Source organism: Pelophylax lessonae (genome assembly GCF_965119305.1).
Source record: "Pelophylax lessonae genome assembly, chromosome: 2".
NCBI lineage: Eukaryota > Metazoa > Chordata > Amphibia > Anura > Ranidae > Pelophylax > Pelophylax lessonae.
In genome coordinates, this window is record NC_138769.1 from 328,316,783 (window position 1) to 328,341,605 (window position 24,823).

The 24,823-nt window shown below is 47.2% G+C and overlaps 1 protein-coding gene across 2 annotated transcripts in view; it reads right to left on the reverse strand.

Annotated features, from left to right (window-relative positions):
• The window catches only part of RPA2 (replication protein A2), a 28,274-nt gene extending 6,811 nt beyond the window's left edge, over positions 1 to 21,463 (reverse strand). Inside the window, exons 1-5 of one of the 2 annotated variants that reach the window (XM_082248525.1) lie at positions 21,188 to 21,463; positions 13,240 to 13,355; positions 5,491 to 5,592; positions 3,228 to 3,341; positions 115 to 189 (exon numbers count right to left, since the gene is read on the reverse strand). In XM_082248525.1, coding sequence (XP_082104651.1) covers positions 115 to 189; positions 3,228 to 3,341; positions 5,491 to 5,592; positions 13,240 to 13,355; positions 21,188 to 21,203 — 423 coding nt within the window. In that variant the 5' untranslated portion in view covers positions 21,204 to 21,463. The remainder of the gene's footprint in view (positions 1 to 114; positions 190 to 3,227; positions 3,342 to 5,490; positions 5,593 to 13,239; positions 13,356 to 21,187) is intronic. The other variant, XM_082248526.1, reaches the window with a different exon arrangement.
• Between the last annotated feature and the right edge of the window lie 3,360 nt (positions 21,464 to 24,823).

The following is a 24,823-nucleotide window of genomic DNA, read 5'->3' on the forward strand; positions in this document are numbered from 1 at the left end:
ACCACAGATACAAGTGTGCTGCTCAGCAACAGGTTACATGCTAAATACAGGTGTAACGTCAAAGGTGGAGCTAGCCTTTAACAATGCATTAAAATATATGCACAGCTAGATTACCTGAAAGGAACGAAGGTGACCTGATACTTTCACATAACTTCCAGGAGGTACAACTACATTTTCACAGCTTGCTTCCTGGAAAAAAGAAAGAAACATAAATAATAATTCAAAACCCATTAGAAAGTAAAATCGTAATGGCAAATAGCATAAATAGATAATCTGAATAGTGTTTTTTTGAAAAAGCAAAAAGGTTGTATTGATGTAAAATGGCCTTTCAGTAAACAATGTATAGGTTTTAATATGGTAATATTGGCACACACAATGCGGCAACCACATTGACCTTTGTATTTTCAAAGCTCCACAGGTAGAGCTCCATATAACTGTATGACAGCAAACCATCTTGGTGCAAACCCTTCTGCAGCAAAGAGATGGACACACTCTGAGGCCAACAGTACATACAGGTCGGAAAAATGCCAAAATGCAGAGCCCAGTGCCCAAAGGTCACATTTCAGTCAAAAATCCAATTCAGAAATGTCCAACGTACAGTCTCAAAGCTACGCCTGAGGAAACGGCATCAAGATGTATGCAAACAGTTAGCCCCGTTCACATTGACTGCGGCAACATAAATTTCAAAGCCGCTTGTCAGTAAGACTTCGGAAGTACTATTTCAAATTGACACGGCACCGCAAAGTCTGCGTTGCACCAATTGGATCAGAGCAATTGCCAGCAATAGGCTGTGACTTGTCATGCAATTTGATTTGTCACATTGCATGACAAGTCACTCCAAAGCGAACGGGGGCTTAGAGCAGGTTGAACAAAAATAAACTAGCAAACTTAAGACTTTTTATTTTAGCAGAAAACTAGCCATTAGGATGACGACAGAGAGCTGTGGATGAAGGAGGTGGGTCAGTTTACGGGGGTGGGGGGTGTCCGAACCAGGCAGGATCAGCCAAGTATTTTAGGTTATACGAGGGGCCAAATTACACAGCACAAGCACTGTGCTGCATAACATGCTTTAAAGGGAACCGGTTTCATTTTTTTTTTTTTAGGGTTGCAAACACTTTATCTTGTGTGGAAACACAAGAAAATGTTACTGTTAATTGTGTAGGGGCTGGTTTCCATAGCTAAAGAATCAAAAACTTTGAACAAGTCTGTAGCTTGTGAAGGTCTCTACTGGTAATGGTATCTAGGTCATTTATTCACTGAAGCCACAGTTGCTGCCCCAGATTCATCATGGGGTAGTCAGAGCGCTACCCTGTTATTTGTATCTTGAGGTTCCTTTTAAAAAGGGAACATTTCTTTGTTTTCTTTATTAATTTCAAACTGTTCTTTAGTTCACTGCTACACTAGTTAAAAGATCGGTCATATCTTATTGAAAAATAGAAAGATCTACATTTGTGAGGCCAAACTATAAAAAAATTTACACACACACACACACACACACACACACACAAATATATGGTCAGGTCCAAAAAAATATTGGGACACCGACACAATTCTAATCTTTTTGGCTCTATACACCACCACAATGGATTTGAAATGAAACAAAAAAGACGTGCTTCAACTGCAGACTTTCAGCTTTTATTTGAGGGTACTTGCATCCAAATCAGGTGAACGGTGTAGGAATTACAGCAGTTTGTATATGTGCCTCACACTTTTTAAAGGGACCAAAAGTAATGGGACAATTGGCTGCTCAGCTGTTCCATGGCCAGGTGTGTGTTATTTCCTCATTATCCCATTTACAAGGAGCAGATAAAAGGTCCAGAGTTCATTTCAAGTGTGCTATTTGCATTTGGAATCTGTTGCTTTCAACTCTCAATATGAGATCCAAAGAGCTGTCACTGTCAGTGAAGCAAGCGATCATTAGGCTGAAAAAAACAAAAAAACAAACCCATCAAAGAGATAGCAAAAACATTAGGTGTGGTCAAATCAACTGTTTGGAAAATCCCTAAGAAAGAACGCACCAGTGAGCTCAGCAACACCAAAAGACCCAGAAGACCACGGAAAACAACTGTGGTGGATGACCGAAGAATTCTTTCCCTGGTGAAGAAAAACGCCCTCCACAACAGTTGGCCAGATCAAGAACACTCTCCAGGAGGTAGGTGTATGTGTGTCAAAGTCAACAATCAAGAGAAGACTTCACCAGAGTGAATACAGAGGGTTCACCACAAGATGTAAACCATTGGTGAGCCTCAAAAACAGAAGGCCAGATTAGAGTTTGCCAAACAATATCTAAAAAAGCCTTCAAAGTTCTCGAACAATATCCTATGGACAAAGGAGACCAATATCAACTTGTATGGGAATAGAAGAGTATGGAGAAGAAAAGGAACTGCTCATGATCCAAAGCATACCACCTCATCAGTGAAGCATAGTGGTGGTAGTGTCATGGCGTGGGCATGTATGGCTGCCAATGGAACTGGTTCTCTTGTATTTATTGATGATGTGACTCCTGACAAAAGCAGCAGGATGAATTCTGAAGTGTTTCGAGGAATATCTGCTCATATTCAGCCAAATGCTTCAGAACTCATTGGACGGCGCTTCACAGTGCAGATGGACAATGACCTGAAGCATACTGCGAAAGCAACCAAAGAGTTTTTTAAGAGAAAGACATAGAATGTTATGCAATGGCCAAGTCAATCACCTGACCTGAATCCGATTGAGCATGCACTTCACATGCTGAAGACAAAACTGAAGGGAAAATGCCCCAAGAACAAGCAGGAACTGAAGACAGTTGCAGTAGAGGCCTGGTAGAGCATCACCAGGGATGAAACCCAGCGTCTGGTGATGTCTATGCGTTCCAGACTTCAGGCTGTAATTGACTTCAAAGGATTTGCAACCAAGTATTAAAAAGTGAAAGTTTGATTTATGATTGTTAATCTGTCCCATTACTTTTGGGACCTTAAAAAGCGGGAGGCACATATACAAACTGTTGTAATTCCTACACCGTTCACCTGATTTGGATGTAAATACCCTCAAATTAAAGCTGAAAGTCTGCAGTTAAAACACATCTTGTTTGTTTCATTTCAAGTCCATTGTGGTGGTGTATAGAGCCAAAAAGATTAGAATTGTGTCGATGTCCCAATATTTATGGACCTGACTATACATACACACACACACACACACACAATATATACATATTTGATTTCATGGGAATTAATCAATTATGTTCTTACATCTGTATCTACCCATTGTCGGACATCCATGGGTGCTGCAGTCATGTCATCTACTTTATACAAGATGTTTGTTGGCGCTTTTTCTGCATGTCTCACTATGCCCACTATTGTAACCTGGAAAACAAAATACAAATTTTAGATTAAAAAAAACAAAACAAAAAACACACTAGAACAATAAAAAAAAAACTTTGTTACTTACATTGACAGAACCCCAATTGGTTTGGCAAAAGCTCTAAAATGTTCTACCTAGTCCCTAGTCCTAAAGATTAGGGTGAATCTGCACATATTAAAGTGAACCTCTGATATTGACAGCAGGTAGGCTTTTTACTGTAAGAGAGACATACTAGGTCTCATATGCAGTAAAACCTAACTAGCCTGTTCGCAGCTCTCTTGTGCATGCACAGCTGTGTGTACAGGCTCAGCATGCCTTGGTATCAAGGATGAATTAAATCTCCCATACATGTATGGGAAATGCATAATCCTAGACTTGCCAATCAAGATGGCCTAAGATGTTCCACTTTTACCTGTCAGTAAGGAACTTGGAGCATTCCTAATGAAGATACACATTGATTTTTATATGAAGAGGCATGAGATCTGTAAAAGTTTTGGCATCCTTCAAATGGTTCAATAACCTCACTGTTCACGTCACATGACAACACCAATTCAGTAAAATTGTTGAAAAACAATTTTATGCAGGTACTAACTGTAGTCTGTGACAACTTTTCACACTGAGGCAAAGCACGGTTAAATATTTGTTTCTCTGCAAGGCACTACCATTTTGTATGATGTCCCAACGCACTGGAAAGAACCTGTGTTTTAGAGCAGTGGTCCTCAACTCCGGTCCTCAGGGCCCACTAACAGGCCAGATTTTAAGTATTACCTTGGGGAGATACAGACTAGAATACTGCAATCACTTAGCAGCAAATTATATCACCTGGGATGTATTTCAGTTATCTTGCAAACCTAGCCAGTTAGTGGGCCCTGAGGATCAGGGTTGAGGACCACTGTTTTAGAGCATCTCAATGCGATGTTTGCCATCTGTGAGTTTTGTGGTGGAATATCCAGTTCTGTGTGAATTCCCAGCACACTGGTCAGAATGACTGACTACCATGAGCATGCACAGAGCAATGTCACCCCCAACAAGCCACCTGGTGAGAAGACAGAGGCTGGCGAGGGATGCAAATAATGCATCGCTAGAAGTTGGGAGTATAATTTGAGTTTGATTTCACTTTAAAGACTGCAATATCTAGATTTATGTTGCAGCATTCAAGTGGTATACCAGGATGATGCCTGGAGCCACAGGCATCATCCCGGTACTTTTTTTTTTTTTAAGAAGAGGCGATTCCGCCCGCTGCCCCTGCAGCGCCGGGATCTCCATACCACCAGAGAACCCGATATTGCAGCAGACGGTTCCACCGGATCATAGAGCCATTGGACGACTGGAGAGTCTCCAATGAGCTCCCTGGTATAGGTAACTGGAAACGGCGAGTACTGTCATCAATTCTGGTTTCCCCGGATGTAGACAGCCCCATTTTTAAATCTTGAAAGCATTTGAAAGACTGATGGTAGCATCTTGAAAGACTGATTTTTTTTCCGGATGCCGCAATCGGAATTTGATTCATCATAGAAAACGACTTTACCCCAGTCCTCAGGAGTCCAGTCCCTGTACGTTTTGCAGAATACCAGTCTGTTCCTGATGTTTTACCTGGAGAGAAGTGGCTTCTTTGTTGCCCTTCCAGACCATCCTTCAAAATACTTCACTGTGCGTGCAGATGCACTCACACCTGCCTGCTGCCATTCCTGAGCAAGCTCTGCACTGATGGTGCCCCAATCCTGCAGCTTAAACAACTGTAGGAGACAGTCCTGGTGCTTGCTGGACTTTCTTGGGCACCCTGAAGCCTTCTTCACAAATGCAGTGGAAATGTTTTTTTATGAGATGAAGTTAGATTTTCATGGCAAAGAGGGACTTTGCAGCTAAATTGCAATTCATCTGATCACTCGCTTATCTGATTATTGCTTCCAGGTTACCATAGCCAAGAGCTGACCAAAGCCGATCCAGTCTTTGTTCAGCTCCCAGATCAGCCACTGGGACAGGAGATTTTGGTAAAGCCATGGAAGGCAGCTACAGGCATCAACCCAGTACAACTGCTTAAAGTCCAGTGACTTACTAGGTACATGAATGGTTTGGCAAGTGGTTAAAGATATGTTCAGACTAACCTATTCTACAATTTCTCATGGTCACAAGACCAATCCTTATACACACCTGAGAAAGTTCCACCTCTCCTATCTTGAAGAGTTCATCACTTTGGGTGGCAGATAGCAACTGGGAAACTGTACAAGGAACAATTTGCTGTGTCCTGGACCTCTGAAATAAAAAATAGCATGCTGGTGAGCAAGCTGTAAAAAAAAAAAAAAAAAAAAAAAAAAAACACACAACTTACACTTATGAATACTCACTCAACAATATAGCATAGAATGCGTGCCCTGATAAGGCTGAAAACAAATGCATAGTACCGTATTTATCGGCGTATAACACGCACTTTTTCCTCCTAAAAATGGAGGAAAAAGTAGCTGTGCGTGTTATACGCCGAAATAAAAAAAAAAAAGTCTAGAAAGCAGTGCCGAGAGGTAGAAGGGGGCGGGCGGCGCTGAGGAGAAGGAAGGACGCGCTGCCATCGGAAGTCCCGCCTCCTATGCTGACGTCAATCATAGGCGCCGGGACTTCCGATGAGAGCGCATCCTTCCTTCTCCTCGGCGCCGCCCGCCCCCTTCTACCTCTCAGGCACTGCTTTCTGGACATTTTTAAAAGCGATGCGATTGTGTATAGTGGCACTGGCGAAGGCTGCATGTATGGGCACTGGCGAAGGCTGCATGTATGGGCACTGGCGAAGGCGAAGCTGCATGTATGAGCACTGGCAAGGCTGCATGTATGGGTACTGCAGTGACGAGGCTGCATGTATGGGCACTGCACTGGCGAGGCTGCATTTAAGGACACTACGCTGATGAGGCTGCATTTGTGGGCTCTGGTGACTACATTTAATTAAAAAAAAAAATGTTCAGATTTTTAAGCTGTATTTTAAATTTCAGCTTTTTTCCTGAAATTTCTGCCCTAAAATTTAGGTGTGCGTTATACGCCGATAAATACGGTATTTTTCACACATTTTATAGCCGTTATCCTTCTACAATAAAGTGAAATAATGGTGGTCCAGGGTATGTATATCTAGATTTCGCCAAGGCGTTGATACTGTACATCAAATATTTAGTCTAGAAAAAACAGGCAAAAGAGACTAAGGCCCCTTTCACACTTATGCAACGCGATTTTACCGTGATTTTGACGCGACTTTGCCGCGATTTTGAAAGCAATGGCTATGGCTCAAAACGCAATCAAATCGTGGCAAAGTAGTGCAGGAACTACTTTGAAGTCGGTGCGACTTCAAAACGCACTAATATGAATGGGGCTCATTGAAAATAATGGAAAACGACTTATCATGCGATTTTGCGGTCCAAAATCGCGGGACAAGTCGCACTAGTGTGAAAGGGGCCTTAGTCAACTCACACCAGAAACTGTACTGCGCGTTTTAGAATGAATATTTACATGCAGTTGGCAAATGTATTTCCCGCCGTTTGTCCTTCAAGGTCACTTACTCATTTGTTTCTTTGGCTTTTATATGCACTATGATGCAGTCAGTTTTCACATGTTTACATGCGTTTGTGCACATTTTTGCGATGTGGAAAAAAAATTGGATTTTTGACTTACCATAAAATCCATTTATCTGATGTTAATTGACGGACACAGCTCCCGATATTATTAACCATTGGTTTATACAGCCCCCTACAGGAGTAGGAGACTAGGCAAAAAAAGGTCTGGCTACGCCTATGGGCAGTCACAGGGGGTATACGCCCTCTCCCTGCTATAGGTACTCACTTTTGTTACAAGCATTGTCAGAAGAATTACGACTCCACAGAGGGGTGGGTGCTGTGTCCGTCAATGAACATCAGCGAAATTGATTTTTACGGTAAGACAAAAATCCAGTTCTCCCTTTCGTTTATTGACGGACACAGCTCCTGATATTCTTAACCATTGGGACATCCCAAAGCAGTGTTAAACACGAGAGGTGGGAACAGCAAAAATTTCCCAAGGCTAAAAAGAGTAGCCAACCAGGCAACAGGGGCTCAATACAACTGGAGTCCACCAAAAAAAAACAAAAAAAAAACAAATACACCCTTAAAGAGAACCAAGTCCTCTAAACAGCAGCCTGCAAAACCTTGTGGCCAAAAGAGGCATCCGCAGATGCCAACACATCCATAAGAACTTTGTGAAAGTGTGCAACAACCAACCGGGTGGCCGCCTTGCAAACCTGCGTCACTGACGCCTGATGACGGAAGACCCAGGAGGCACCGAGCGCCCAAGTAGAGTGCGCCTAGATAGGGAAAGGAGGAACCTGACCCCTGATGGAACAGGGGTGAAGAACCACCAAGATTGACAGGATAACGCTGCCAGTCAACACAATGTCTTTATTCCCACCTTTTGAGACAGCGTAAACAAGGAATCTTTTGAAGCTTCTCAAAAGGTAAACTTCTGGAGGAACGAAAGCACCAAAATTGAGGTCCCCTGGCGGCAATGGAGACCCCACTGGAGGAACCAAATGGCGAACACCTGGAGAAAAAGGTACGTACCAAGGAGTGTGTGACCAAGGGTCATTGAAAGAAGACTGCCAAAGCCAACACCTGGCCTTTGATAGGACTCAAGGCCAATTTCTGTTTAGCCCCCCATGATGGAAGGTCAAGACCCCGAGCCACCAAGGAGCGAGGATGAACCCCAAGGGACTCACAACACGCTATGTACGCTTTCCACGTACGATGGAAGATCTTCCTAGAAGTAGATTTCCTAGCTTTTAACAGCATTTGAATCACCGATTCAGACCAACCCCTATCCTTCAGTACCTGGCTTTCAACAGCCAAGCCTTCGAAGCCAGTGACTGTAAAGCAGGATGGAGGATTGGTCTTTGGGACAGCAGATCCTGAAAAGAAGCTTCCAAGGAATGATGGTGACCAGCTGCACCAGATTGGCGTACCAAGCCAAGCCCACTAAGATGACCGGACTCCCTTCTGCCTCTATCCTGCGTACAAGCCTTGGCAGAAGCTTGAGAGGGAAGACGTAAATCAGACAATACTGGCCCCATGGGGCCACTAGCGCATCCCGTGACCATGCCACGGACTTCTGTACCTTATTGTTGAGCCGAGACAACAGATCCACCTCGGGGTACCCCACCGGAGACACAACTGATAAAACACCTCCGGATGAAGAGACCATTCCCCCTGGTCCAACGTCTGCCGACTGAGGTAATCTGGCTGCCAGTTTTCCACTCTGGGAAGGTGTATGGCGGAAAGAGCTGGAATGAACGTTCTGCCCACCTGAGAATGCTGGCTACCTCCAGAGCCGTCAGGAGACTTCTTGTGCCCCCTTGGTGACTAACATAAGCCACACTGACATAAGCCACGGGTGTGGTATGGTCGGATTGAATGTGCACTGGACATCCTTGGAGATGATCCACCCAATGTTCCAGGCACAGTCTGGTCGCTCAGAGCTACAGGATATTGATTGGTAGTCTGGACTCTTCCAGGGTTCAGACCCCCTGAGCAGAATTTCTGTCGAGAACACCTCCCCACCCAGACAGGCTGGCATCCGTGGTGACCACCGTCCAATACAATGGGAGAAAGGATTTGCCCTACCGGAGAATGAGGCCACCAGATCAGGGACCCTTTTGCACCCCAGCTCAACTGGATTTGGTTGTCCAGAGACTGCAGAGTCTTGTCCCATTTGATCAGAATATCCCTTACAGGAACCTTGAATGGTACCGTGCAAACCGCCTCGAAGGTAGACACCATCAGGCCCAGCACTTGCATGCAAGTCCGGAGGAATGACCACCTGCTGGACAGCAGGATGCGAATTGCAGCCTGCAGTTTCTGGAGTTTGTCCAGAGGAAGGAGTACTCTGGCTAAGGCCGAGTCCAGAGTCAGACTCAGATAGTCTAGTTTCGTGGAAGCAACCAAGGTAGACTTCTGAAGATTCAGAATTCAGCCAAACTTCCTCAGGGTCCGTATGGAGATCTCAAGGTTTTCCACCAGTGCAGTAGGAGACTGTTCGCAGAAGGTTGTCCAAGTAGCCCAGGACCGCAATACCCTGCAGATGTAACATTGCTAGCACTGGGGCCAACACTTTCGTGCCAGAGGAGCAGAGGTGAGACCAAAGGGTAACGCCACAAACTGATAATGCTCCTCTCCCACAGCAAGGCGGAGGAAGCGCTGGTGACCGACATATTGGAATTAAAGGTAAGTGTCCTTGATGTCGAGAGGCAAGAAAATTGGATGCACCTTGCCTTCCTTTCTGGGGACTGTAAACAGGTTTGAGAAACACCCCTGAAAATGTTCCAAAGTCAAAACCCGGACAATCGCACATTGAAGTAAAAGGTCTTGCACCACCCCAAAGAGCCTGTAAGCGGACCAGGGACAGTCGCACGTTGGAAGGAAAGAATGAAAATCTTTTAGCCAGATTGTATGACTTTGTGGATCCACTTGTCTTGTACCGGGGAAGTCCACGGGTCCGGGAACCAGCGAAGAAGTCCCCCCACCCCAGATACGGATGAGAGCGCACCTTCAAACTAAAAGGGCCTTGTCCTCGGGTCTGGAGAAGCACATTCTTGACTTGCCAGACCAAGTTCGCTTGGATCCTCCAGAGGAGGCACTGAAGGGCTTCGATCCCTTGTCAATTGACTCTCTTGTGAGCCAAGAAGGAGAGCACACATCTACGACGAGGGTCCTTGCCTTTAGTAGCCCGTGGAAGAAGGGTACTCTTCCCCCCCCCCCCCATGAGACCTTTATTGTCATCCAGGATAGCAGCAAACAGGCGATCTCCGTAAAAACGGGAAGATCAGTCAAGACCTTTTCAGAAGTCTGGTCCGCATACCAGGATTTGAACCAAAAGACACGCCGAAGGACCGTTGTCGAAATGGAGCCAAGCCACTAGGGGAGCTGCATCCAAAAGGAGGCATCACAAAAACTACAGCCCCTGGTCCGCCAGCTCCCCCACCAGGTCATGGCGCAAAAGCTTGGGCTACTCGGTCGGAGTCTGCTACACCAGGGCAACGGTAATATCGGCCTCAGACCAACCAGGGTTTACATATTGCGAGCTACAGCCTCCGCTTGTCAGCCAGGCCCTTAAACTCTGGGGACTCTGCAACCGGAATCATGTTTGCCTTGTTTAATCTGGAAACCAGAGGGTCCACCACCGGTGGAACAGTCCGATTCTCAAGAAGGGACCCCTCATAGGGGCATTGCTTAGCAAAGCGCTTAGGGACCCCAAGGGGATGATTCGATCGTCCCCACACTGTAGTGACAATTCTGTCAAAATAGCAGGGAAAAGGTTAGACCTTTGCCACTGTGGATGGCTTACGAGTGCCAAAGGGAACCTGCGCCTGTCCCAGCTGCGCCCTCCATCTATAAGGTCTCACACACAGATAAAATCAGTGCATCCCACAGTGCCTTTTCGTGCATGGTTGCAGAAATGGAGGAATTCTCCTCACTGAGAATTCAGGGCGCGTGGTCGCAGACCAATGCAGTGTGACCCACGTCCGCGGTGGCCTAATCAGGTTCAGGATCTGAGGGGACAGATGAGACAGGGGGAACTTTTTTGCCAGCCCGTCACCCAAAAGCCAACTCCACCCAGGACACAAAGGACTCCAGGACTGCCGCCAGTGCGTCGATGGATGGTTGGGACCCCGAGGCCTCAGAGAGGGGATCAGGTGGGGGAGATGTGCTCTAAAAAGACTCCATGAGTCACCAGGGGGACCCCACAAAAAAAAGTGTAAAACATTACTAAGGGACACCCCCACTGCTCTGGCAGCACACCCGGTTGCCACTCACTGAGCCCCAATCGATCCTCAGCAGAGAGGGAGAGGACTCCACCAGACTCACCACCCCACATAAACCAGGCAACCCCAGCCACCAGGAGAATCTGCACGTACGGCGATCAGGAAAGGGTTAAAGAGTCAGCACCAGTGCTCCCGCCGCCCATAGGGCTCCACTGTCATGGCCACCAGTCTAAACAAACATGGCTGCCATGTATTGCAGCACAAAGGCTGCAAGAAAATGGTGGCCCCACAAGGCTCTCAGGTACACAGGAGAGATCCCTAGGCCTCAGAACAGGCACGATGGGGGGGGGGGGGGGGGGGCCCTGGCAGGAGCACCCACCAGGTACAACCCCCCGCACAGCCGATCGTCACAACCCCCCTCTCCCCATCGCCAGCATAGTACCCTGCCCCCACTCCGAGAGGTGTACTAGACCATCCACACAGCCCCAGCATTAGTGGAGGTGGGTGCCTAACGGGAAGGGGGGGAACCTGGGGGTCCGACCGTCCCATGGAGGGGCTTGGGTCCACCACCCCGCCCAAAAAAAGGGGGGAAAGCTACTTTCCATACCAGGAACCAGGCGGCACTGCTTCAGACAGAACCCCTCACAATCTAAATGGGGGGGCCGTCGGCCAGGAGGAATGCTGTGACTCAGGCCGAGACCCGGTCATATGCGACCTCGCGAGGCATTTAAATTGTAGGCCAGCCAGTGGGGCTATGTCATGGCCGACCTAGAGTGGAGCTGAGGTCTGGGCGCGCTCGCTGACCAGACTGGGGTGACCACTGGATCTAGATTTTCCAATTATCCAGCCCGATTGTAGATCTCACAGGAACAACCAGGAGAAAAATATCCAAAAGAAAAAATTTTGCAAGGACCAGAGATCCCAGCAAGGAAATAGGTCCTCACTCCTGACTGGGCAGAAAAAAAACTGAGTACCTATAGCAGAGAGAGGGAGTACACCTCCTGGGACTGCCCATAGGCGTGACCAGGCTTTTTTTCTGCCTAGTGTCCTACTCCTGTAGGGGGCAGTATAACCCAATGTTTAAGAATATCAGGAGCTGTGTCCGTCAATGAACGAAAGAGAAATGCACTTTTCTGTACTTTTTCTCACTGCACTTTATTAGTGTGAACTATGCCCGTAGGATAACCTGGATTTAGACTGTATTTGCAGTAGGAATGCTATCAAAGATGCATCCAACTGCACCTGCTGTGAATGGGGTCAAAAAAAAATAAATAAAAAAAATGCAGCTAACATTTAAAGCAAGGTTCAAATCTATGCATGTGCGGTTGAAGTGTTTTTGTGTTCCATTTTCCTTCATGTTTAAATACGTTTTTGGGAAGTGTTGATGTTGCTAGAGGGTGTTTGTTGTCAGGCAGGAGAAAGCAACAAAACTGCATGTTCATGCGATTTTGAAGCAATTGCACTTATTTAGGGAGCCAAAAATGCACCGTATTGCATGTAAAAAAGGCCCTGAACCTTTCCAAAAGATGTCCCTGTTTAGATACATTTTAAGCTTCAAAACAACTCCAGCCATAAGAAACACTGCTCTTGCTCAAAGGGTCGCTTAAGGATTTTAAGAAAAGAGAAAAATAAAATAGACAGTTGTGAAAAAGAAAAAAAAAAATATGTATATTTGTCATTATTTCATTGTTACCTTTTATACCTAAAATTTTTGAACATAACTGTACTTTCTTTGCTTAGCTTTGACGTTACACATAGATTTTGACTGTTCAAAGCAGCAGTCTCCAAACTGCAGTTTCCCTTTATCTGGCCCTTGGAGAACCAACCATTCCATCCACTGACACAAACAGTGGGGCACCATTCCTCCCACTGACCCTAACAAAAGGACACAATTTCTCCCACTTGCGCCAACAATAGTGCACAATTCTTTTCACTGACAAAGACAGGGCATTGTTTACTCCCACTGGACACCAGGACATTTTCTACTCCCACTGGCCTAGTCTGCCCCCCCCTCCCCTCAAATCTGAAGGACAGTAAACTGGCCCTTTGTTTAGAAAGTTTGGAGACCCCTGCTATAAAGTGTCTTCTGCAGGTGGAGACAAAGCAAGCAAATATACCAGATAATATATTTTTATACGTACAGATTTTTTTTCTCCTTGTGTAGGTGCAGGGGAGCCAAAGCCACCTGGTGATTGCATATACCCTCCTCCGCCCATGCCGCCGCCGCCACCACCACCATAGCCTCCATCAAAACTACCTAATGTGCAAAACACAAAACAAATGAGATGAGATGAGATTAGATTAGATTGAAAAAAAAAATATACAGCATTAAAAAATCTGTAAAGTAGAAATCCAACCTAAATCTGATTAGTCTTTAAAATGTCCCCTCCTAACACACATGCTGACTAACCTGTGTAAAAAAGACAAATATATTTGCTTATTCTCAGCCTGCTCCAGTCACATGATCCCATGTCAGTAAGCGGTGGCAGAGCATTGACAACCACTAGTAAAGCCTGGAGTGGTAATGTCACCTATAGGCTCTTATGGCCCATCCATTGTCGGCATTCCCTCCTCTGCACTGCAGCCACTGCTGGATGATACAGGGGAGCCGGATCATGTGAGAGATTTGAGCAAGCCGAAGAAAAGGTAGATGCATACCTCTTAGGCTTCACGTACACTAGTCTACTCTGGCAGCTCCTAAATTTGAGTTAAGGAGCTTTTGGTGTTTTTTTGCCAAAGCTTCTAAACTCATCTCCATAAAAGCCTAGGTGTCAATAAAGTAGAGTTTAGGAGTGGTTGCGTTTAGGTGAGCTTCAATCTCACTCATCTGAACGCAGAAATATCACATTCAGGATTAGAGATATGCCAGTTTTCGGTAATTCGATATATTGCATACCCACGGTATTGTTATTGTGGTCATTTTTAAAATGCCGTGCTTTTCTCTGCTCTCTAAGTCTGCCTTTCACATTGATACATTTCAGTGAGCTGACTCCTATGATGGAGATGGAGATGGAGATGGAGATAGAGATGTATACGAGAGAGATAGCATATATAATATATGCACAGGCATAGCAGCCCACATTATATAGCCATCAAGCAGTGTCTGGCCTACTTGGTGACTGGTCTTGGCACTCTGCTCCGATCCGACGGCCTGGTCATTAAGGGGGCAAATCCTTGCAGTCCAGAAGTGGTTAAACCTACAGGAGGAGCGGTGTTTTTATTTATAAATTACTTTACTATTGCTTTAGGCCTGGTTCACATGTATGCGTGTTGGGGGTCCACATTTGCACAGGAATAGCAGCCCATTGATTCAAATGGGCTTGAGCTGCTATGCCCTGCGTTTTCAGCTGAAAAAAGGTGCACGCAATATTTAAAAAAATGCAGTGGCCATGAAATCCATCCTGCTTTTGTACCATGCGACTTACCTGCAGTTCCTGCACATACAAACTGTTTTTAAATGCTGGGCCCACGTATATAAAGCAGAAAGCTTGCCAGAGCAGGAACTGCTGGTAAGTCGCATGGTACAAAAGCAGGATGGATTTCACAGCCACTGCATTTTTTTTAAATGCTGCATGCACCTTTTTTCTGCGGAAAACAAGGGCATAGCAGCCCATTCAAATCAATGGGCTGCTATGCCTGTGCAAATGCGGGCCCGCCAACCCGCATACATGTGAACCAGGCCTAAAGCAATAGTAAAGTAATTTATAAATAAAAACACTGGTCCTCCTGTAGGTTTAACCACTTCTGGACCACAAGGATTTGCCCCCTTAATGACCAGGCCATCGGATCGGAGCTGAGCGCCAGGACCAGGTAGGCCAGACACTGCTTGATGGCTTATTTTAGGCCTAGTTCACAGAGTCTGTACTGACTGACTATATAATAATGTGCAAAAGTGAACCAAAGTCCCTAAATTCAGCAATGAAATTCAAGTGAGGTAGAAATGTAATAATTTAAATTTAATAATTGAATACCGTATATCGTGGCAAAACCTTAATCAATTATTCACAGCATGAAAATCTGATACCGTCACATGCCTATTCAGGATAGGAACATTTTGACCACAGGCCGCAGAAAAATGCAAGGCGCGGGAAAACCATGTAGCATTTTTGCAGTGGCAAATGCAGGCTACTTTACATAATTTTTTCAGAATGGGTGTTAGGAGGGGAGGAGGAAGCCTTTTAAGGGCTAGTTAGGTATAAGCTGGAATTCTACTTTAATTAGAACAGAATTTTCAAGCGGTTTGTGAGCATAACGTAATGTGAAACAATTCTATGCTAATGAAACACTTTCATTTAGTAAACAATATCCAAAAGATATTAAAACAGATGATCTCTTCACTGGTAAAAAAAAAAAAAAACAAAAACACAACAACAAAACAAAATAGATCTCTGCCGGTTAACATTTATGCGATACAGGAACGCTGCCAATATACAGTGTGTTCCCGCATCGCATTCGCAGCACAGGCAGTTCACACTGCCATAAGCGATACGCTGGGGGTGTCAAAGTTAACGACACCCCCAGATCAGATCACATATCGCAGTGCGATCTGAGAGTTTGCACAGAATCAGAATGCACTAGTGTGAACCACCATGCAATCCGATTCTGCTGCGGACCAAAAAAAGGGTCCTGTGCGTGTTTGCGATTGCAGTGCGAATTCAGCCATACAAACTGTATTTTGCACCGCACAGACATTGCATGAAATTTAAGGAGCAGTGCGCTCCGAGTTAAATATGATCTCTGTGATCGCATAAATGTGAACCGGCATTAAAAGATTAAGAAAAACATCTTGTGACCAGGAGTACATTCCAATGTTATCACAAGGCCATAAGGAGGCCAGAGACTAGGGCCACCTTTAGGCCCCTTTCACACTTGTGCAACTTGTCATGCAACTTTGGACATCAGAGTTGCACGACATGTCGTTAGCTACGTTTTCCAATGATACCCATTCATATACGCGCAACTTAAAAGTTGCAGCAACTTCAAAGTAGTCCCTTGACTACTTTGGTCCGATTTTAATGTGTTTTGAGGTCCATAGGCATTGATTCAAGCCCAGTCAAAATTGCGGTAAAATCGGGCAACTTTCAACTCGCACAAGTATGAAAGGGGCCTTAGAAAAACACACCTGTGTTCTAGCCCGCGACAGGTATGCAAAAGACATGACTACTCAGGGGGTAACAGTGCAGATGGACAATGACCCGAAGCATACTGTGAAAGCAAACAAAAAGTTTTTTAAGGGAAAGACGTGGAATGTTATACAATAACATGGCCAAGTCAATTACCTGACCTGAAACCCATTGAGCATGCTGAAGACAAAACTGAAGGGAAAATGCCCCAAGAACAAGCAGGAACTGAAGACAGTTGCAGTAGAGGCCTGGCAGAGCATCACCAGGGATGAAACCCAGCGTCTGGTGATGTCTATGCGTTCCAGACTTCAGGCTGTAATTGACTGCAAAGGATTTGCAATCAAGTATTAAAAAGTGAAAGTTTGATTTAGGATTCTTAATCTGTCCCATTACTTTTGGTCCCTTAAAAAGTGGGAGGCACATATACAAACTGTTTTAATTCCTACACCTTTCACCTGATTAGGATGTAAATACCCTCAAATTAAAGCTGAAAGTCTGCAGTTAAAGCACATATTTGTTTGTTTCATTTCAAATATATTGTGGTGGTGTATAGAGCCAAAATAATTAGAATTGTGTCGATGTCTCAATATTTATGGACCTGACTATCTTGCCTGTACAGTCTCAGGCACTCACTCAGTTGTCACAAATAATTCTGTATTTGTCCCAAAACATTTAAGGCCCTTTCACATGGGCGGACTCTGGTAGCGGATCTGCCTGCTCAGCAGGAAATCTGTCCGCTGATCCCTGCTGAGCAGGCGGATGACAGGTCCGTGTCCATTCAGCTATGCACAGCGGACACAGACATAGCATGCTTTCCTCGATAGACAGTCGGATGTAAATGGACTGCCTGACAGTTTACATCTGACTGTAATCCGATCTGAAACAGATGGGGAACGATCGGATCCTCCATCCGTCTGTTTTCAATGGATAGGATTAGATGTTGGTGGGTGTCAATGGATACAGTTGGGCAAAAAAGTATTTAGTCAGCCACCAATTGTGCAAGTTCTCCCACTAAAAAAGATGAGAGAGAGGCCTGTAATTTCCATTTAGGTACACTTCAGCTATGAGAGACAGAATGGGGGAAAAGAATCCAGGAAATCACATTGTAGGAGTCCGTTTTTCTCAGCAGGGGATCGATCCGCCGATCCCCGCTGAGCAGGAGGATGACAGCTGTGTCTCCACGCTGTGTGCGGAGACAGCTGTCAGATCCCCATGCATTTCTATGGGGGAAATCGGATGGGAATGGACTGTCGGTGCAATGCAATGCTTGCCAGAATTGCATCGCAATTTTAGGTGCGGGGAAAAAAGGGTCCTACCATTTTGGTGCAAATGTGGACCCTTTTTTCTCTGCATCAAAATCACATCTCATGCGTGCGATTCTGTCAAGCTCACTGCATTTTGCAAACTGTTTCAGGGCGTTGTTCATGGAACATTAAGCCCCCGTTTACATCAAGTAGGTTTGACATGTTAAATCGCATGCCAAATGGCAACGTCCCTGTCCGAATTTTTGCAACCTGAGTTTGCGGCGCCACACCAATTCCCAAAAGTAGTTTCTGCACTACTTTTGGCAACATCACAGCGATTTCAACAAACATCTGTGCATGAACGCTTGCAGATGCCTGTCAAATCGCCCCCAAACTCCCACTGGCATGCGAGTTGGAAATTGTGCGTGTTCAGCTGAATGATTTCAAACCCATCCTCAGTGTGAACCTGTGCCATTGCCGGCAATAGGCTCAGATTTGACATGCGATTCGACATGACAAATCGCATGCCAACGCACAGGGGCTGCATGTTCCATTCAAAATTCCAACAAAATGCAGTGCGCTTTCCGGAATCGCATAGCATGGGTGTTCCCACAAAGAGTACCTGTCAATGGCTAATACTGTCACAAAAATGTTTACATTCCTTGTGACAGCAATAAAAAAAAGCAGTGTAAAAAAAAAAAAAAAAAAAAAAAAAAAGTACCCCCATCCTCCCATGCAAAGGTGAAGGAGCAGCTGTCGGAGCATCCGCACGCATGAAAATAGCAAACGTTCCACTCATGTGAGGTATCACCATAAACGCCAGATCATTGGCAGCAATTCTAGCTCCAGACCTTCTGTATAAATCTAAAAGGTAACCCGTAAAGGATTTTAAAGCATCGCCTACAGATAATAAAATTTATGTTGTCGTCATTGCACGAGCCTGCGCAATTTTAACCACTTCAGCTCCGGAAGGTTTTACCCCCTTAATAACCAGGCCATTTTTTGCGATTTAGCACTGCGTTATTTTAGCGAAAAATTGTGCGGTCATGCGACGCTGTACCCAAATGCAATTGATGTCCTTTTTTCCCCCACAAATAGAACTCTCTCTTTGTGGTATTTGATCACCTCTGCATTTTTTAGATTTTACGCTATGAAAAAAAAAAAAAAAAAAAAGCAATTTTTTTTACTTTCTGCTATAAAACATTCCCAATACATTTTTTTTTTTAAAATCTAATTTTTTTTATCAGTTTAGGCCAAATTGTATTCTGCTACATATTTTTGGTAAAAAAAAATCCCAAAAGCGTATTTTAATTGGTTTGTGCAAAAGTTATAGCGTTTACAAACTACGGGATAGATTATTTGAATTTTTATTTATTTATTTTTTGTTTTTATTAGTAATAGCAGCAGTCAGCGATTTTTAGCAGGACTGCGGCGGACACATCGGGCCCCTGACATTTTTTGGGGGACCAGTGACATGAATACAGTAATCAGTGCTAAATAATATGCACTGTTACTGTATAAATGACACTGGCAGGGAAGGGGTTAACACTGGGGGTGATCAAAGGGGTTAATGTGTACCTCAGTATGCTTACTGTGTGGGGGGGGGGGGGGGGGAATAGCTCTGTGACAGGCACAGAGAAATCAATGTTTCAGCTTGGCTGAAACTTCTGATCAAATCCCTGCCTGTCTGACAGAAGACTTTGTTTACATAAGCAGGCGGGTCTTCTGTCAGTTTCTCTGACGATAGAGAGAGGCCGACGGCAACCGCTGCCGCTCCTCCCGCAGTGTATAAACACAGCGGGAGCACGGCTTCCGAGACCTCGTGCACAAAATCACGTAGTACTACGAAATTTTGCGCAGCCGAGCTGCCCTGCCGTAGGAATACTACAGTGGGTGGTCGGCAAGGTTAAAATGGCTGGGGTGGGACAAATTTAGATGGAAAAGGGGTGGGGGGGGGGGTGCCGCTTTTAGTCTTGCCTAGAGCAGAACAAAACCAAAATATACCACTGCCTGTAGGGCTCTTTCACACGGGCGATCCGATCAGATCCGCCTGTCAGTTTTTTAGGCGGATCTGATCGGATCCTCCATCCAGCTCTATGGGGCAGCGGATGTCAGCGGAGACACCTCCGCTGACACCCGCATCCGATCCTGTCCGTGAAATCCGGACGGATGGAAACCCTATTTTTCCATCCGTTCAGTGATCGGATGAGAGCGGACAAGCGGTCCACTCTCATCCGATCCCCCATAGAGAGCAGCAGGAGCTGTGACACCTCCCTCTCCGCACTGCAAGCGGAGACGGTGCTGTCATCCGCCGGCTCAGCGGGGATCGATCCCTGCTGGGCAGCACGGAGGCGGACCGTGTGAAAGAGCCCATAGGTAAAAATAAAAGCAAAACACACTTTAATAAAAGGGCTGCACATCCTTAACCACTTGCCGACTGCCTAACGCCGATCTACGTCGGCAGTCAGCCCCTCACAGGCAAAGTGACGTAGGGCTACGTCACTAGCTTGTGAGGGTCTAGGGAGCGAGCGCGCGCCCCGGAGGCGTGGTCACGGACCCCCCCGCGCGTGTGACCAGCGGACCCGATGTCCGCCGGTCACTCGGCGATCGGCGGGGGAGAGGGAGAATGTCAGGCAGCTTGTGTAAACAAGCCACCTGTCATTCTCCTCGCTGTAAAGACACTGATCACACGGATCTAGTATGTAGATCCGTTGATCAGTGTCCTTACAGCTCAAGCCACAGCCAATCACAGTAGAAAGCACGCCCCTAGGGATACACACAGCCCCTCCCTCCCAAATAAAGTTAACCCCTTCACAACCAGTGTATTTTTACAGTAACAGTGCATATGTATAGCACGGATTACTGTAGAAATGTCACTGGTAACCCCAAAAGTGTCACAAATGTCAGTCAAGGGTCCGATCTATCCGCCGCAATGTCACAGTACCGCAAAAAAAAAAAAAAAAAAAAAAAATCGCAGATCGCCACCATTACGTGTTAAAAAAAAAAAAAAGACAAAAATCTTTCCCTTTGTTAGTAAACGCGATAACTTTTGCGCAAACCAATCAAAATACGCTTTTTGCAATTTTTTTTAACAAACATATGTAGCATAAAACAAATTGGCCGAAAATTTAAAAAAATTTTGATTTTTACTTTTTTTTGGGGGGGAATTTAATATAAAAAAAATGTGAAAAATATTGTTATTTTTGCAAAATTGACGCTCTTTTTTTGTTTATAGCGCGTGATCAAAAAAATCGCAAAGGTGATCAAATACCACCAAAAGAAAGCTCTGTTTGTGGGAAAAAAAGGACGTCAAACTTGTTTAGGTACAGCGTCGCACGACCGCGCAATTGTCCGTTAAAGTCACGCAGTGCCGAATCACAAAATACCCCCTGGTCAGGAAGGGGGTAAAATCTTCCGGGGCTTAAGTGGTTAAAGGATGACCCTGATCCAATGTTCAGTTTTGTTTTACTATTTTTACTTTTATAAAAAAAAAAAAAAAAACACCACACACCAGTTAGAAAGTTTGCAGATGTTATGAAGAGATGTTTTAACACTACGGGGTCCCCTATTGTATGGTAAAACGTCACTATCCCGAAATGTGCACCTCAGCAGCCGAGCCTGGAGTCTATGAACACACTGGCAACTAGCTAAGCCCGCACTCTCCGGAAAACGACACACACAAGAGCTGAATGTATAGGATATTCCCGGCACACAGGACTCACCCTGATTATTCCACATTTCGCCCGCAATTCCGTTTCACACTCCAAGCACCACAAGCTGCCTATTCGCGCGCTAACCTTTCCGAGCCAATCAGAAACTCCGCCCCTACAACCCCTCTCCCGCCACCACTCACAGCCGAGGCAGCGGTGGGCGCCGACCTCTTCTAGCCAATCAGCTTCTTGCTGGAACTCTGTCAAGCCAGTAACGTCACGACGTTCGGCCTCATGTCTATTTTGTCTGCTGTGACGAACTTCTCACCGCCATGTTTGTTAGGAGGATATGTGCATGTCGGGCGTGCTTACGTCAAGGAAAAGGGGGATGTAATCATTTGGCTGTCTGTATGCTCAGACGCCTGCGAAGAAGAGTACATTTTCATTCATTGTCACAGTGGTTTTTTTTTGCCAATGTCTTACATTTTGGAAGGTACATATACATATATCTATATACATACACTGCTCAAAAAAATAAAGGAACACTTTGAAAACAGATTTCAATGGGGGAAAAAATCAAGCTGGATATCTATATTGATATTGACTTGGGTAATGTGTTAGGAATTAAAGGATGCCACATAATGCGATGGAAATTAAAATGATAAACCTACAGTGGGCTGAATTCAAAGACACCCCAAAAGTCTAAGTGAAAAAAATGATGCAGGCAGCAGTTTAGTTCATTTTGCTGAAATTTCATTGCAGCAACTCAAAATGGTACTCAGTAGTCTGTATTAGGGATCGACTGATTATCGGCAACACCGATATATCGAAGGCCGATATGCACTTTCGCCGATATATCGGAATCTGCCCCGGAAGTTGCCGATATTGTGCGCGGCGCACACGTGACTTCATTCTCCGGCACGCTGCACACGTCCTGCCTTCTAAGACCACCTCTCACGCCATTCTCCGGCATGCTGCACACATTCTGCCTTCTAAGACCGCCTCGGACAGCCTCGTGTGCAGCTATCTGCAATCCGGTCATGGTGCCAGCCAGCCACCCACAGGCCCTGGCCTCAGCCACCCACCACAGGATGCCAGCCAGCCACAGCAGGGTGCCAGCCATTGACCCACAACAGGGTTCCAGCAAGCCAGCCAGCCACCCACAACATGTAGAGACCAAGCCAGCCACCCACAACAGGGTGACACCAAGCCAGCCACCCACCACAGTGTTCCAGCAAGCCAGCCACCCACAACAGGCCAGGGTTAGTGACACCAAGCCAGCCACCCACCACAGGGTGACACCAAGCCAGTCAGCCACCCACAACAGGGTAACACCAAGCCACCCACCCACCACAGTGTTCCAGCAAGCCAGCCACCCACAACAGGGTGACACCAAGACAGCCACCCACAACCGGCCAGGGTTAGTGACACCAAGCCAGCCACCCATCACAGGGTGACACCAAGCTAGCCACCCACAACAGGATGACACCAAGCCAGTCAGCCACCCACAACAGGGTAACACCAAGCCAGCCACCCACCACAGTGTTCCAGCAAGCCAGCCACCCACAACAGGGTGACACCAAGCCAGCCACCCACAACAGGGTGACACCAAGGCAGCCAGCCACCCACCACAGTGTTCCAGCAAGCCAGCCACCCACAACAGGGTGACACCAAGCCAGCCACCCACCACAGTGTTCCAGCAAGCCAGCCACCCACAACAGGATGACACCAAGCCAGCCACCCACCACAGTGTTCCAGCAAACCAACCACCCACCACAGGGTGACACCAAGCCAGCCACCCACCACAGGGTGACACCAAGCCAGCCACCCGCCACAGGGTGACACCAAGCCAGCCAGTCACCCACCACAGTGTTCCAGCAAGCCAGCCACCCACAAAAGGGTGACATTAAGCCAGTCAGCCACCCACCACAGTGTTCCAGCAAGCCAGCTACCCACAACAGGGTGACACCATCCAGCCACCCACCACAGTGTTCCAGCAAGCCAGCCCCCCACAACAGGGTGGCACCAAGCCAGCCACCCACCACAGTGTTCCAGCAAGCCAGCCACCAACAACAGGATGACAACAAGCCAGCCACCCACAACAGGGTGCCAGCAAGCAACCCACACTGCCAGGCGTCAGCCACCGACCCACAACAGGGTGCCAGCCAGCCACCAACACTGCCAGGCGTCAGCCACTGACCCACAACAGGGTGACAGCAGCCAGCCACCCCACAACAGGGTGCCTGCAAGCCACCCACACTACCAGGTGTCAGCCACCGACCCACAACAGGTGCCAGCAAGCCACCCACACTGCCAGGCATCAGCCACCGATCCACAACAGGGTGACAGCAGCCAGCCACCCCACAACAGGGTGCCAGCGAGCCACCCACACTGCCAGGCGTCTGCCACCGACTCACAACACCGTGTCAGCCAGCCACCCACACAGCCAGGCGTCAGCCACCGACCCACAACAGGGTGACAGCAACCAGCCAACCCACAACAGGGTGCCAGCAAGCCACCCACACTGCCAGGTGTCAGCTACTGACCCACAACAGGGTGCCAGCCAGCCACCCACACTGCCTGGTGTCAGCCACCAACCCACAACAGGGTGACAGCAACCAGCCAACCCACAACAGGGTGCCAGCAAGCCACCCACACTGCCAGGTGTCAGCTACTGACCCACAACAGGGTGCCAGCCAGCCACCCACACTGCCGGTCGTCAGCCACCGACCTACAACAGGGTGCCAGCCAGCCACCCACACTGCCAGGCGTCAGCCACCAACCCACAACAGGGTGACAGCAGCCAGCCACCCCACAACAGGGTGCCAGCAAGCCACCCACACTACCAGGTGTCAGCCTCCGACCCACAACAGGGTGCCAGCAAGCCACCCACACTGCCAGGCATCAGTCACCGACCCACAACAGGGTGACAGCAGCCAGCCACCCCACAACAAGGTGCCAGCAAGCCACCCACGCTGCCAGGCGTCAGCCACCGACCCACAACACGGTGTCAGCCAGCCACCCACACTGCCAGGCGTCAGCCACCGACCCACAACAGGGTGCCAGCAAGCCACCCACACTGCCAGGTGTCAGCCACCAACCCACAACAGGGTGACAGCAACCAGCCAACCCACAACAGGGTGCCAGCAAGCCACCCACACTGCCAGGCGTCAGCCACCAACCCACAACAGGGTGACTGCAGCCAGCCACCCCACAACAGGGTGCCAGCAAGCCACCCACACTGCCAGGCGTCTGCCACCGACCCACAACACGGTGTCAGCCAGCCACCCACACTGCCAGGCGTCAGCCACCGACCCACAACAGGGTGCCAGCAAGCCACCCACACTGCCAGGTTTCAGCCACCAACCCACAACAGGGTGACAGCAACCAGCCAACCCACAACAGGGTGCCAGCCACCCACACTGCCAGGCGTCAGCCACCGACCCACAACAGGGTGCCAGCAAGCCACCCACACTGCCAGGCGTCAGCTACTGACCCACAACAGGGTGCCAGCCAGCCACCCACACTGCCAGTCGTCAGCCACCGACCTACAACAGGGTGCCAGCCAGCCACCCACACTGCCAGGCGTCAGCCACCAACCCACAACAGGGTGACAGCAGCCAGCTACCCCACAACAGGGTGCCAGCAAGCCACCCACACTACCAGGCGTCAGCCACGACCCACAACAGGGTGGCAGCCAGCAACCCA